A 14,775-nucleotide genomic window follows, 5' to 3' on the forward strand; every position below is an offset into this window, starting at 1 on the left:
CTTTTGCCAAAAAGTCGGGACGGCCAAAAAAACAAAAAATACCGGGACTGTCTCAGGAAATACGGGACGTATGGTCACCTTATGTATGATTAATTTGGTGCCATCTATGGGTTAGAAATATAACTAGTTGATCGTTTTTCGTTTGCTTTCACATCAATAGATATATATAGCATATGTCCTATTTTTCTGTTTAGCGATTCATTAATGATAGTTCTCAAATTAATGAATAGATGGCAGCAAGAGATTCAATATTCTGACATGGACTCTAAAATCCCATCAGTACTGGACTAAGCTCATTTTAGGGGAACGTACGAGAATTTGGGATCTCAAATAAGGGAAAATGCGAGCAATCGGCAGTTGTCGACAAAAATGATGTCAAAAGTGAACGAAACCCGTAATTACGACGAAAGTCTTCGAAAAATCGCCAAATAGCAAGAAATAGAGTGGCGCGAAAATGGACTTCATAGATGAAATATGGTCAGCAGTATATTTGAATTTCCACTGAACGGTATATAATCTTCAGGCATAAAGCTGTGTATAATTAAAGAAGAAAGAGACGATGTTGATATCAATGATATCTCACATGGTGACGGACGAGGCTTTTTAAATAAACTTTGCGATGGATGTTAGAGACTTGCCGGACAACTACACCTACAACCATTTCAAGTGCGACATCAACGACACTAACGGGACACAAATCATCCACGTGAAACAGCTTGTGGACGAAGCATCCGCTCAGGTACGTATGTTACCAGAGGCGTATTTACGAATATGGGGGGGGGGGAGAATTCTTAGCGGGCTGTAGTCTAGAAGCGGTAAATTTGAGGATTGAGTGGTCAAGAAAATTAGTAGAATTAGACAAAGGTGGCGAAATTTGTTTTGCCCTCAGGCGGTGAAGCCATAAATTCACGAGGGAGGGAGGGACTAGGTCAGTGAGTGCCAAAAAAAGAATAGTGACCTAGAGCGTGTGGTAGACTGTCAGCAACCAAAACAGTGTTCAAGCATGTGATGATGAAAAGAGAAGCCTATAGTATGTGCAAGCATAGGAGTGACCTGTGGTCAGCGAGTGACCTAGAAAACAAGGGTCCAATGGAAGGCTGGCTTGCATATTCAGGCTCTGAAGCTACTACTGAACCACACATGCACCTTGTCCATATACCTCTGTGGAACTTCTAACGAACTGGTACACGTTGGAAAACCTTTTAATCACCACAAAAGTCTCCGAAAAATCGCCAAATGGCCAGAAATAAAGTGCAGAGATGGACTTCATAGACGAAATATGGTCAACATTATATTTGGATATAGTGCGTGTACGAGTAGTGAGCCTAATGTGTAGTGCTGCCATCAATTTTTTTCTAACCACGAGTGAAGTGTAATGATTGGATAATTGCACCGTTGTAGGCCTGTTGCGATACTTTTTGATGGGGAGATTGGCTCACGTTTGTGTCTTGAAGTTGGGAACCACAGGTAACCAGCTTCAGCCAGCCACCACTGTATCGACTGTGGGGTTTCTGCTCTTGAAGCCATTGTTATCTTCTATGTTCTTAACCCAGTTTCGAACCTGGCACGCGCTACCACTGGTAAAAGTGATAAATTTATCAAACTTGCCTAGACGATTGGCAATTATGCATGATAACTGATTTATCACATGTATAGGGGTCATTCAAGTATTATGTCATCAGATTTTTTGCTATTTTGACCCCCCCTTGTCAGCAGAATTTTGTCAGCTCTGCCCCTACCTCCTCACACATATTGGATCAGAGATGCACGCGGGGTGGGGGGTGCATGGGGAGGGTTTCAATGGTGTTTGAAGGTTAAGAATTCAAAATTTCTTTTAAAAAATTCATTGCGTCCCATCCTCTATGCTATAGGCCTATATGCTAAACCTATTTCCCTGTGGTGGACCGAATGTGGCACTTGGGAATATTGGACACGGCCTGCCACCTGAAACCTAATTTTGTAGAAAATGAACTAAGTAGCATATTTACAGATCATTCAAGTATTTCGTGGCACAATTCCAGGGCATTTAAGTGGCCCTTGCAGCAATTTGGCTAATCAGATGGGAAAAGTTGCAAATGGCAGAGAACATAAGCCAAATTGACCCATCATAAAATGTGAATTCCAAAACAACACTGTGTCAGATGGCTGATTCGACCATCAAGAGGGCAAATGAATACTCTTGATTTGGCGACGTCGATCTTTTATTTATTTGCAAAATGAAATATTTTGTCACGATTTGGTGCAATGGCGATCAGCAGCGCAAACCTTGGTGGAACATCTGGAGGTCACTAAAGTGGCTGTGTAGAGGAATTATCAATAGGGGGGAAATGTTAGTGCAGGTGCCCACAAACTAGCAAAGGGTTTTTCCTCGTTTTTGGCACACTATAAGATGCCATTAAGAATATTTGATATTTTTATAAAGGGTGGTGTGGTGGTTGACGTAAGCATCATTCAAACCCTCCTTGGCATCAAAAGTCAGCGAACCCTGACCCCCCCCCCCCTCATATCGATGCTGACGTAATACTTGAATGACCCCATACTATAAACTGCGTTTCTCACAAATACTGTAAAATGTTTCATCCGAATGTCATTGATTTTTCTTTCAAATTTCTGCCTATGAAAATCTGACCGACTTCTTTTTTGGATTCAGGCATGGCTCCAAGAATACAGCCAGAAGAGCAAAAGCACATGGAGGAAGGCGAAGACCTATCCGAAAAGCGGTAGAAATAATATATACAAAATAGATTTGAGGTGTGAACATTCCACGGATCCGAGAGCCAAAGGAATGAGGCCGTCGAAGAATACTGATTGCCCTGCAAAACTACAGATAGCTGTGCAAAGGCATGTATCATTCATTCCATACCTTTTCCCTCCTACCCTTGAGCAAACAAAAAATTATAGTAAATAAGTTTTTAAAACAAGATTTTAAAAAAAAAGCAAGAAAATGTTTAATAGCTTGCTCTTAAGCCAACATTACACTATAGAAGTTTGATAAAAGATCTTTTATAAAACTTGGCAACCAACAAGCCTACTGGCTACATTTGCTCTGATATAAAACTTTTATAGCGTAGGCCTAATGCCGGCCATATTGGAGTATATATATACCCCCCAAGCAATAATGACCATGCCCCCAGACTTCCATTATATTAAGTCTATCTCCGCCTATGAAGAGCACCCTTACGCTTTCAACATACAAATGTGTGAAATGATTATTTCAATCCTTGAATGCAATTCTTCGTAGGTGTTTAATTGGGATGTTGATCAAGTGCTCGCGAGCAAGAAATCAAACACGAGCATTGAGAACTCTGGGTACTTCAAGGGAGCACCCTGGTGCTCACGAGCAACGAGTTGAAGATGCCTGCCATTGAAGTTATTTTCCTAAAATGATTTTTTACATGTTTCAATTGGGATACACATTTGCGTTTTGGGTAAAACTTAGATATCAAAATAAGGTAAATAAAATAAATCGAATAAGCTGTTCAAAATAAAGTGACAATTTTCGCATTCATACTTCTAGCACGGGGGGAGGGGGGGGGCAATATGTAACTTGCATGTTTAAGAGTGAATAGTCTGAGTGACAATGACTAGTGCAGGGAATCAGGACCGCAACTAGATGCTTGATCAACAGGGACAAGCAGGGGCAATACGTAGGAACAACCTTTGGGTGGGGACACTGAATTATCACCTTTCAAAAAAGCATGCAAATTAACAGAAATTGATTAATACAGCATTTAACCACTCAGCTGGTTACGCTGGCGTATGCAGTCACACCAATTTTTAATCTATTTTAGCATTTGAAAACTAATTGGTAATTATTTCAATTATCATAATTTTTTGTTGATGATTTAAGAACACAAGGAAATCGGTTTCAATGTATTCATAAAATTTTTTGTTATCAGGAAAATATATTTTATTACCTTCAAACTTTGAAGAAAAAGAAGAAATTAATCGGCCACAGCTGACACTGGTTGAAGGGTATTTTCTTTTGATATTTTTTTCAGTTTTGTCATGAAACATTAAATTTTTTCTCTGTGATTTTTTGTTGGTTTGGGGAAGGGGGCACGGGATCCTTGAGTAGCCCCCTGCATATGCCTCTGGGAGCAAGCACACTTGCAATGTTTGATGACCCTTTGTAATGTTGAAGGAAATATGTGAAAAAGTGCCAAACCATTATAAAGGCATATTAACTATTATACATAATACTGGCAGCATTAAAGAAATGACAAACCACTGTAAAGACACATGTCTGAAACGCATTGTTAGAGAACCACGGTAACAAAGGTAAACGTTACGAAAGTGACTGTTCACGCCCAAAAACCATTGTTTCCAGACAGTTTTTTTTTTTGCCCATTTCAGGCATTTGCCCAACTCTGAAATTTAAAGTAGCCTCTCATATTTGAGGTGGTCTCGTTTGGTATATATGCAAAATTTGCAACAATAGGTCTAAAATTGTAGATTTTTATGGAGTACACACACATGCAGACAAAAAATCAATTACAGTGAAATCTCTATTATACGAACACATCGGGACCGAAGGCTTTTGGAAAAGTGAAAAGTTTGGAAAATCTATTTTCATTTGCGTTATAATGCAAAGGAATAAATTTAAATTCAGCAACAAATGATATCCTCCCCCCCCCACCCCCCACTGGCAAAACTGTGATAAGAAATGTTTTGTTGTCAAGAAGACACACTCCTCCCTCTCACAGGCACACCCATAGGATGAAGATGAATTCGTCAGGCGAAAAAAAAAAGATGGCAGCTAAATCTGCTCCTATTCACACATTTGTTTGCTTGTCAAACAAAAACTCTCCTACTTACACCAATAACTCATAGGTACGGCATGTACAATTGTTTGGAAGAGGATTATTGTGTAAAATAGAACAAAGCTATTGAGTGGAGAGATAGGGAGATAAGAGGATTCAAGTTCCAAGAAAGTACCAACTATTAAGCATCATTGACTATAGAAAACTGACGATGAGTTAGGTTTAAAAGGTGTTCGGTTGACCAAGTTGTTCAGAAATTGATGTTCAGATAAACGAGATTCTACTGTATATATGTATAGATTTTTTTCCTTAGACAAGTATCACAAGTATGGACCCTGTTCCATAATACAGTATGTATGTCTAGTTTATTTCTTAATACAGTATTTTCATTCAATAGTTAAATTTGATTAAATTAGAATACAGCTCATCTTTCCAAATTTCTTCGTCTCCAGTAGTTCGACGTGTTTTACTAATACAATATTCGTAAACAGAGCTGTTGTTTTAATAAATCTTTCTTTTTCCCACTTTGAAACCGTAATTTCCAATAAGTCATACGAATAACTAATTTTATTTTCAGCTGCTGCACATTCGATTTATCAAGATTTGGCTGTACTTATTTCAAGTCTATTTTTGACTTGCACCACTCTTGCACAATATGGCTCATTTGTTGAAATGTCCGTAACATGCGCCAACACGTGCGCTCACTTGTATTCAGTCATACAATTTTTTTTCATTAAGCCATTACTTATAAGCTATATTTGTAACTTATTACAGTGCATTTTTTTTTTCATTTCCAGGTATTATGAGAAATCAAAAGGAAAAACTAAAAACCATGCGCTCATTAAAGAATGGCCAGGTAGAATAACATTCAGGTCGTTTCATAACCACCATTCGGGAGCCGAAGAATCGATAAAAGAAATAGCGGATGTTTCTGAGGAAATAGAAATACTGGTATGAAATATGAAGAAACCATTGCAGAATCTTTTTTCAGTTTTTTTTTTATCTTTTAAAAGTTTATTGGAAGAGAAAGTGGCAGGTGCTTTTCAATTCTCATTTTTATGTTGAGCATTGCATTGACGAATTGCCTGCTCTCTGCGGAAAGACACAAATTTTAATAAGATTTAAATGGGGGGATCGGCTCACATTCTTGCCTTGAATTTGGAAAACCTGAAAAAATCAACTTCATCTGACAATCACTGCACTACCTGGATACTAATATGTATTTTTATCATTTAACTGTGCCCCTGTGGGTATTGTGTTGGACTGTCACTGTGCGGATCCAGGTTCGAACTTTATTAATGCACAGTAGTGGTCAGCTGAAGTTGGTTTTCTGTGATTTTCCAACTTTGAGGTGTGAATGCGAGGCAGTCTTCTATTTAAAAAAGTTTTTTCTGCTGACAGCAGGCAGACCTACAACATAATTGACATAATATGAAAAGTTCAAGCATTTAGCATCTTTACTTCAAAATATTGATGACAGATGGCAGCATAAATAAGAATAGGGCGCATTTGCACCTCAAAGTGGGGAACCACAGTTGGTTTCCTGTGGTTCCCAACTTCGAGGAGCAAATGCAAGCCAATCTCCCCACTGAAAAATTGCCACAGAGAGCAACAGGCCTACAACGATACAATTATTCTATCATTACACTTCACTCATAGTTAGAAAAAACTGGTGGCATATGGCAGAACTACACATACCCATCATTACAGTGAAACAAACTTCACGTCAGGTTTCACTACACGTACACACACATTCCAACATGTACCAATTCGTTAGAAGTTCCAGAGAGGAAAATATGGATGAGGTGCATGTCTGGTAGACTACAGGCAGTTTTCAAAAACAGGATTGGAAAAAAAATATGGGTATAGAAGGATTTTTTTTTTATTGTTGCATCTAGTACCATTGTTGTGAGGTTTTTACTGCATCCAAAAAACTATTTAGCCATATGCTTCTGTTGTGAGGTGCAATGTGAATGACTTCAATGTATTTGTGATTTCAATTGAGCTGATTTTAAGTTAATGAATCTCATTGCTTAGATGACTCTTTCAGAGAAATAGGTAGAATGTTGATCGTATATATTGAAATTATTAATAAGAACTATGATCCAGGGCTGTCTTGAGAACACCATGTGTGCCCAGGCCAAATGATTTTTCTGTGGCCCTACCGCGCGAATTTGCATGCATACTCCTTAAAAATTTCAACTATATCTCATTTTTGTGAGGCCCCTGAGCCATGCTGGGTGGGCCTTTGCATTAAGACTGCACTGCTATGGTCACCCATGCCTCTGTTCCAAATTCTCTCATCTCTGCTGAATTTGTTATCCATATCTTAAGTTTGCTTATCAGTTGCATGGGAAATTTATTGATTTACAATGAGACAGTTAATTATTCTGAGTGATTTCTTTTACATCTAATCTTGCTGTGGTTTATGTCATAGGGTCCTACTTCGACACTCACATCAATAGACGATAACCTTGTGGTAGAATGTTATGGTGTGGAAGAGGTAATTTATAATACGTCTACCCCTACAACTTCCATTGATGAATGTAATGGCAAAGAAAATGATTGCAGTCTGCCTAAAAAACGGCAGAGTGTTGGAGGTAAATTTTTTTAATGGAACATTGCATCTCTCACTGTTGCTGATTTGTATATCGGATATATATCTCTTTGCTATTCTGGAATCACCAGGTGGCAACAATAACCTTGACACCATGTTTGTTTCTACTGTAAACAGATAACCAGCTTTTCTTTCGGCAAGTATTTTTTCCGAGGATGATGTCACTATTCATTATCTATACAAAGGTTAAATATATCTTCTCATCAGCTAGCTGTTAATAACCTTCGTAGGTTATTTCCCCCTTTTTTAATATTTTTGCACTTACAAAATTTGTCACAGAATTAAAATAATTTCAGTAGTAAGTGTATGTTTCTGTCAAGTTTTATATGCAGAAATATTCAACCAATTCGTAGGTTTTTAACAACTGACTGTTGTGAAGGTGATTTTTTTTTTTTTTTTGGAAAGAGAAAATTAAACTGTCTTTGTGGTAACTCAAACCCACGTCCTTTCATTTTCCGGGTGAACGCCCTGGACCACTAGACTGCAAAGGCAACGAATCTCTCAATCTTCCCTTGGAGCTCGTGTGCATCATCTTCGCAACAGCCAGTTGTTAAAAACCTATGTATGGTAGTAGCGGAGAGTGACTTCATCCTTGCATAATTCGTCATCTGGTGGCAGCATCAGCAGTTGTGAGTTTCGCCTGAGTCAGGTCCAGCCATCCATGTACGGTCCCGTTCAGTGCACACGAGCTCCAAGGAAAGATTGAGAGATTCGTTGCTTTTGTAGTCTAGTGGTCTAGGGTGTTCACCCGGAAAGTGAAAGGAGGTGGGTTCGATTTCCCGCAAAGGCAGTTGAATTTTCTCTTTCCAAAAAAAAAAAAAATTCATCTTCAGAGCAGCCAGTTAAAAACCTATATATGGTAGCGGAGAGTGACATCATCCTTGCACAATTGTACAGTATTTACAGTTTTACTAATTTCCTCTACTTAAAATTTAATGCATGTAAAATAAGCTATTTTATTCATGGAGTAACACTAATAAGACATTGAGATACAGTAGTTCGTAATAAACATTTGAATTTATGTAATGGTGCTTCTCTGAAACATTATTTGTCCATGGTCCGACATAATGCCAAACTCATTATAGCACCAAAATTCTTTGGGATGGATGGTGGCGTTAAATCAGAGTTTGACTATATGTAGTCACAAAATTGTTAGGCTTCATGCATTTTCCCTGTGTAGTGTGAATGAATCAGTCATCCATAGCATTAAAGAAATCTAAGATAAGTCTGTATTTTATTTTTTTGTTGCTTTATATGATTTAGTTATGGAATTGGAAGGTTGCTTTATTTCAATTGAGCTGAACTTAAATTTTGTAGATTCGAAGACTGTAAATTATTGGAAAGATTTGGCAGAGAAGAGAAGAGTCGCACTTTCCAAAGCACTGGCTGTAAATAAATCGGTATCGTTTTACGCATTCTTTTTTTTCCATTTGTTATACAGTTTTAATGTAGAAAAGAACACTCGTGCATTTTTGGAACAAAATAATGAGTCTACCTACTCTTTCCTCTTATCTTAGTTGCAACCACAGCACTTATGCTTTCTCCAACATGTTCAGAAATAGAGAATTGATGTGTTGGAAATGGCAAAAGTTCATAAGTGAATTCTGTCAAAAAAAATTTCCAGATTACACTTTTTTTTGTCCTTAAATAACTTTGCAGTACAGAAATCTTTTGCAAATGGTTGATTACAGCAAATTTATCATGATAAAATAAATGCTTACTGTATGAGTTTTTTTAAAAATGTATACAGGGTGAACTGTGAATAATCTGCCAAATGAAAGGGAGGCGATAGACTAGCCCAAGTGATAACATAAAACACTATAGCAATCTTTTCCTATCTCCAACCATTTTCGAGTTATGGTGGAAAATGGATTATGGAAGAAAAATGTGTAAAAGTCTGAAAAAACGTGAATTTGTAAAGTTTTTTAAAGACCTATAAAACCATGCAAACTAAGTACAAGTAGAAAGATTTAAAAAAAATCCTATAAGGTGTTACCATTTTCATCAGTATATCTGGATTTAAGGGTGAGCTACAAGCTCCGAAGGATTGGCAAAGTTCAAAATTAAGTTGCCCCAAATATTTTTAATCAATTCCGCAAACAGCCTTCTAGCTACAATCAAACAAATTTACCAAAAAACTTGTTCATTGCACCAGATTTTGAGAGAGCTTACATCAGACCATATCAGCATTGTAGTTGAAGAGAAATTTATCCTTTTGTGTTTGCAATACATCACTGAAATCAGCATTCCTCTAAGTATATATTCGATGGGAATTCTAAATTTTCAGTTTACAGATTTTGGTGAAGTGTGATTTTGCAAAAAAATCCTATAAGATGACATCACCTCTATCAGAATAGCTGGATTTAGTGCTGAGCTACAAGCGCTGAGAAATTGGCAAAATGCAAAAGTGAATTGCCTTCAAAATCTATTAAAATGTCCACTTTGACAAACACTGATTGCAGTGATGTATTTCGAACAAAAGGGTAAACTTTTCCTGAACTAGAACACTTATATAGTTTATTGTAAGCTCTTTTGAAAGCTGGTGTAATGGACAAGTTTTTGGTAACTTTGCCTGATTTTAGCTATAAGGGGTGTTTGCGGAATTGGTGATTTTTGGGACTATTTGATTTTGAACTTTGTCAATCCTTCAGCGCTTGTAGTTTGCCATTAAATCCAGATATTCCTATGAAAATGGTGACACCTTATAGGACTTTTCCTGCTCTTTCCTCTTAGTTTACATGTAGGTTTTTAAAAACTTCACAAATTCATGCTTTTTCAGACTTTTGACACATTTTTCTACAATCCATTTTTCACTATAACTCAAAAATGGTTAGAGATAGGACGAGTTGCTGCTATGGTGTTTTATGTTCTACTTGGGCTTGTATATCACCCATTTTCATTTGGCAGATTATCTGCTGTATATCACCCTGTATAATAAGAATTAATTTATTAATTCTTGGTTTGTGCAGATAGAAAATTGTGCTGTAAATCCCAGTGAATACTTCTAAAAGAGACATCCTAAAAAAACTATCGATTTTAAACCCTGAAATTTCCTGATTGACTTATCCACTGTTTGTTTTCGATAATCAGAATCTAATATAAAAAATAGCCATTGAGACATATATTGTTTTTTGTCGTTGAGAAATTGTGGAATATGGATCAAATTTTTATTTTTTAGCTGCACGAGCAAATAAGAGTACTTCAAACTGATAACAAGAACCTAAATGCAATAGTTGAGAGAGGGGAACAGCTCTCTGGCATCCTCAAAGTATGATTGATCTACTTATTATTGCAAAGTCATTAATCTATTTTAAGTTTTTAAATTAATAATTTTTGATTATTATCAATTGATTTAGATTGCTTGAATGATGTTATCTGTAAGTAATAATTTTATTGTCATTGCCATGTTCAAAAAGTATATAAATGTGAGTTGCAGGGCAAGTAGTAGGCCTAAATTGTCAGAAAAAATAAAATGTTTTCCAGACTATTCACCTTCATCCTTCAGACTTATCACCTTTCTTTTGGCAGAAAGTGATGCATTACTTATTGTTGATTTTTACCTTCACATTTTAAAAATCTTGTTGATTGAAGCAACAATAATTTTAATGCTTGTGTGTTTATATATACGCTGTGCATTAGGATGGTCCTTATTTTTCAATTTTTTAAATGTTTAGCTCTCACTCCCCATATCTTGTTTGAATATAAAAATAAATCTATGCAAAATTTTAGTTCAATCGGACAACTTTTAGGCGATCCTTGAATGCCTTGTATTTGGAACATAGTAAGCAATATCAATTCCTTATACAGTAGAAGCTCGATTATCCAGGCTAATGGTGGAGAAGGTGATCACAAATAACAAAAAAACATGGTTAAACTGCTGGGGGAAAAAACATGTATTTAAGTATTTTACCTGTTTAAAATGACGATGCAGTATATTCATATTATCTGTGGGAAAAAATATAATATAAAAAAAAACCTCATTTATACAGTTACGCAGCTACACTACCTATTTATTTCACTGATTGCAGAAGTACAATGGAACCTCAATTTTCTGGGTAAAAGGTGGAAACGGTTATTGCGGATAAATGAAAAAGACTGTTTTCCTTTTATTGTCAGCCATTCTGCATGGTCCTATGTACAATGATACACTTAGGGAATAGCACTAGTCCTGCCAATGAGTCGTGACCCCATCTGAAGTTACACCATCCTTGTAACTTGTCTTTCAGTTGTGAAAAAAAAAAAACCCAATACATTTCGACCAAATATCCCCCAATACATGGGAAGTTTTTTCCTGGATCGGCTGTAAATTTTCAAATGCCAATTGTCCCAGGACAATGTTTGGCTTTTATGGCAGCTGCCGTTTCAACATGTTGGCATAGGATTTCACCTCTGAGAATGGAGAGGAGTGTTCTGTAAAAGAACAGAAAAGTCTAGTTCTATAAAATGGAAATGTTTGTTTTCATTACAATCACAAAATCTTAGGTAAACAAAAAAGCCATTGTCAACAATAATATGGATAGGTACAGTAGCAATTAAAGTCAGTCGAGGCCCGGGTGCAAAAGAAAACATTGGGCCACTCAAATTAGAAAAAAGTGCGGAGTATTGGTTTTTTGGGGTGCCCGTTGCACTCGCCGTTAAATCCGCCTCTGGATACGGAAGAGCCCAACATGAAATCAAAATTTTCGTTTCCCTGTTAATCTGCACTCGAATAATCAAGGTTCTACTGTACTGCAGTGATTAATTCTATTCTGGAAAGCAGTCCTCTTCCTTATCTTGACCATTTTTTCTTAGAGAAATTTATGAGAACACATTCAGGCAACCCCTGCAATTTTTTGCATATGCATAACACCATGAGTTGGTCCCCTCAAAATTGAATTATTTTATGTTGAATTCTCTCTCTAATCATGCAAAATATGTATTTCTAACCATTTTTAAATATTTTTGTTTGTGTGTCGATTTTAGGTATTTGTTGAAAAGTCGTGATATCAAGAACCAAAGACTCCCTGTGAAAATTATGTAAATTTGTGCAAATTTGAAAATGTGCCTTCCATTCATTCCTGTTTCCAGAATGTATTATATTGGACATATTTCATGAACACGTGAATGAAATAAAATCCTTATTTATTATATGTTATCTTAATTTCAGTTTCTTTCATCAGCCTGAAGTTTTCTAATGCATGAATTCTTTCGAATCTCAACAATGTTCTCATATACACTCATGTCCATAAATTAAGGATAATGCCAGCTCCGGCAAATAAAGGTTCAGAAACAAAACAAACGTTACTTATTCATAAAGCCCATTTATTAAACAAAAGATAAAGAACAAAAACGATGGTGTATGTATGATACCATTCATAAAAACTACGATTTTTGCTCCCTGGAGCAATTGTAAAAAATATCTCCTTTACAAAAACTTACTATTACATGGTTGGTATGATGGTTAATACATTGTATGTTTCCCATGCGATGAAATACAGTCCGTACAACGCCTAGGCATGCTGAGTATCAAATTATTGATCTGATCTTGGGGAAGATCACTCCACTCAGCAAGCAATGCTCTCCGAAGTTCCGGTACACATGTAGGAGGTGGTTGACGGGCTGCAACTCGTCGGCCAAGCATGTCCCATACATGCTCTATCAGATTCAAGTCAGGTGAGAATGCTGGCCATTCTATATGGGTTATATCCTCAGATTCAAGGCATTCGTTTACGATGTTTGCTCGGCGAGGACGGGCGTTGTCATCCATAAACACAAATTCTGCGCCCATGGCACCCCTAAACAAACGTACATGTTGTTCCAGAATGATGTCCCGATAAATTTGGGCTTTCATGGTTCCGGTTTGAACATGCAGATCTGTTCTGGAACCCAGTATAATTCCACCCCAAACGAGTACTGCTGCACCACCGTAACGGTGTCGTTCAATGATGTCTTGGTGGTAACGGGTACCTGGCGTTCTCCATATAAAGTCCGACGTGAATCAGACTGCAAGCTAAACCTGGACTCGTCGGAAAACATCACACAAGCCCACTGTGACGATGTCCACATTGCATGTTCTCTACTCCAGGCTAATCGCTGCCGACAGTGAGTTGCCGTGAGCGGAACACATCTGACAGGCCTGCGAGCATATAGACCAATATCTCCGAAACACCTGTACACAGTTTGCCTTGAAACTGTGGTACCCGTGGCTGCTGATAGCTGACGAGACAGGTCGGATGCTGTGCTCCGTCTGCTTCTTTTGGCAGTTACTGCCAAATACCGGTCTTCATTCGGCGTTGTAACTCGGGGGCGACCTGTACTGTAACGCCTACTGACATTTCCGTTATCTTGGAATCGTTGCCAAAGCCTAGAGATGACACTTTGGGCAATTCCAAGTTCCTCGGATACTTCCATCTGAGTACGCCCACATTCCAGGCGGCCGATAATTCTACCACGTAAAAAATCATCCACATGCGTCCTCTGTGTCATAACTATTCGCTTATGGCACTGAGCGCCTTACAGAACTCTTGTGAACAATTTTAATTTTTTGTCACCATTCCTTATATACCCCCCTCTTACACTCTCGTCATTGTTACGTACTATCGGCATCATCTAGTGGCTTCCTGAAATTTGCATATCATTTTTGCAGATGTGTGTGATAATTCCACAGGTGAAATTTTTACTTTAGATTTCGATTTCCATGTGATTCTGAATTATCCTTAATTTATGGACATGAGTGTATATAGTCTGGATCATATATAACTAGCTATAACACACAGAGCTGCCCGGGTTTAATACAATTACTGGAAGGACAAAAAAAACGATAAACATAAGTGTGATTCCATAATGGAGGAGACATAAGTGTGATTCCATAATGGGGAAGAGATAAGTGTGATAACATAATGCAGAAGAGATCAGTTTGATTCCATAATGAGGATTATATTTCTCAACTGTATTAAGGAAACAGAGGTAATTCTGTTTCCATAATGGAGGAGAGAAATCGGTGATTCCATAATGGAAGAAAGATAAGCGTGATTACATAAAGGATGTGAAATAATTGTGATTGCATAATGGAGGAGAGATAATGCTGATTCCGTAATGCGGATAAGTGTGGAAAGATAAATTTGATTGCATAATGAAGCAGAAATCAGTGTGATTCCATAATGTAGGTGAGCAATCAGTGATTCCATAATGAAGACGAGAAATCGGTGAATCTATATTGGAAGCGAGATAACGGTGATTCCGTAATGGATGAGACATAAGTGTGATTCGATAATGAATGAGCGATATCGGTGATTCCATACTAGAGGTGAGCAATCGGTGATTCCATAATAGATCAGAGATAAGTTTGATTCCCCTTAATGAAGCAGAAATAAGTGTGATTCCATAATGGTGATAATGGTGATTAAATAATGGAGG

At 37.3% G+C, this 14,775-nt stretch overlaps 1 protein-coding gene across 1 annotated transcript; it reads left to right on the forward strand.

The window, feature by feature from the left end:
• Window positions 1-548: 548 nt before the first annotated feature.
• Window positions 549-12,509, forward strand: LOC149069089 (uncharacterized). The gene is made up of 7 exons (XM_089250857.1): window positions 549-739; window positions 2,651-2,841; window positions 5,561-5,714; window positions 7,201-7,363; window positions 8,698-8,780; window positions 10,559-10,648; window positions 12,343-12,509. The coding sequence occupies exons 1-7, from the start codon at window positions 620-622 to the stop codon at window positions 12,361-12,363; spliced, it is 822 nt and encodes a 273-aa protein (XP_089106983.1). The 5' UTR covers window positions 549-619; the 3' UTR covers window positions 12,364-12,509.
• Window positions 12,510-14,775: the final 2,266 nt, after the last annotated feature.

Source organism: Pholcus phalangioides, unplaced genomic scaffold (genome assembly GCF_987345545.1).
Source record: "Pholcus phalangioides strain wild (caught in Gottingen) unplaced genomic scaffold, Ppha-v1.0 ptg000024l_1, whole genome shotgun sequence".
NCBI classification, from domain to species: domain Eukaryota; kingdom Metazoa; phylum Arthropoda; class Arachnida; order Araneae; family Pholcidae; genus Pholcus; species Pholcus phalangioides.

Bases quoted from the DNA above. Each gene is read 5' to 3' on its own strand.
- LOC149069089 (XM_089250857.1), top strand. From the start codon at position 620: ATGGATGTTAGAGACTTGCCGGACAACTACACCTACAACCATTTCAAG. The intron at 740-2,650 runs GTACGTATGTTA...TTTTGGATTCAG, and splicing joins TGGACGAAGCATCCGCTCAG to GCATGGCTCCAAGAATACAG. The intron at 2,842-5,560 runs GCATGTATCATT...TTTCATTTCCAG, and splicing joins CTACAGATAGCTGTGCAAAG to GTATTATGAGAAATCAAAAG.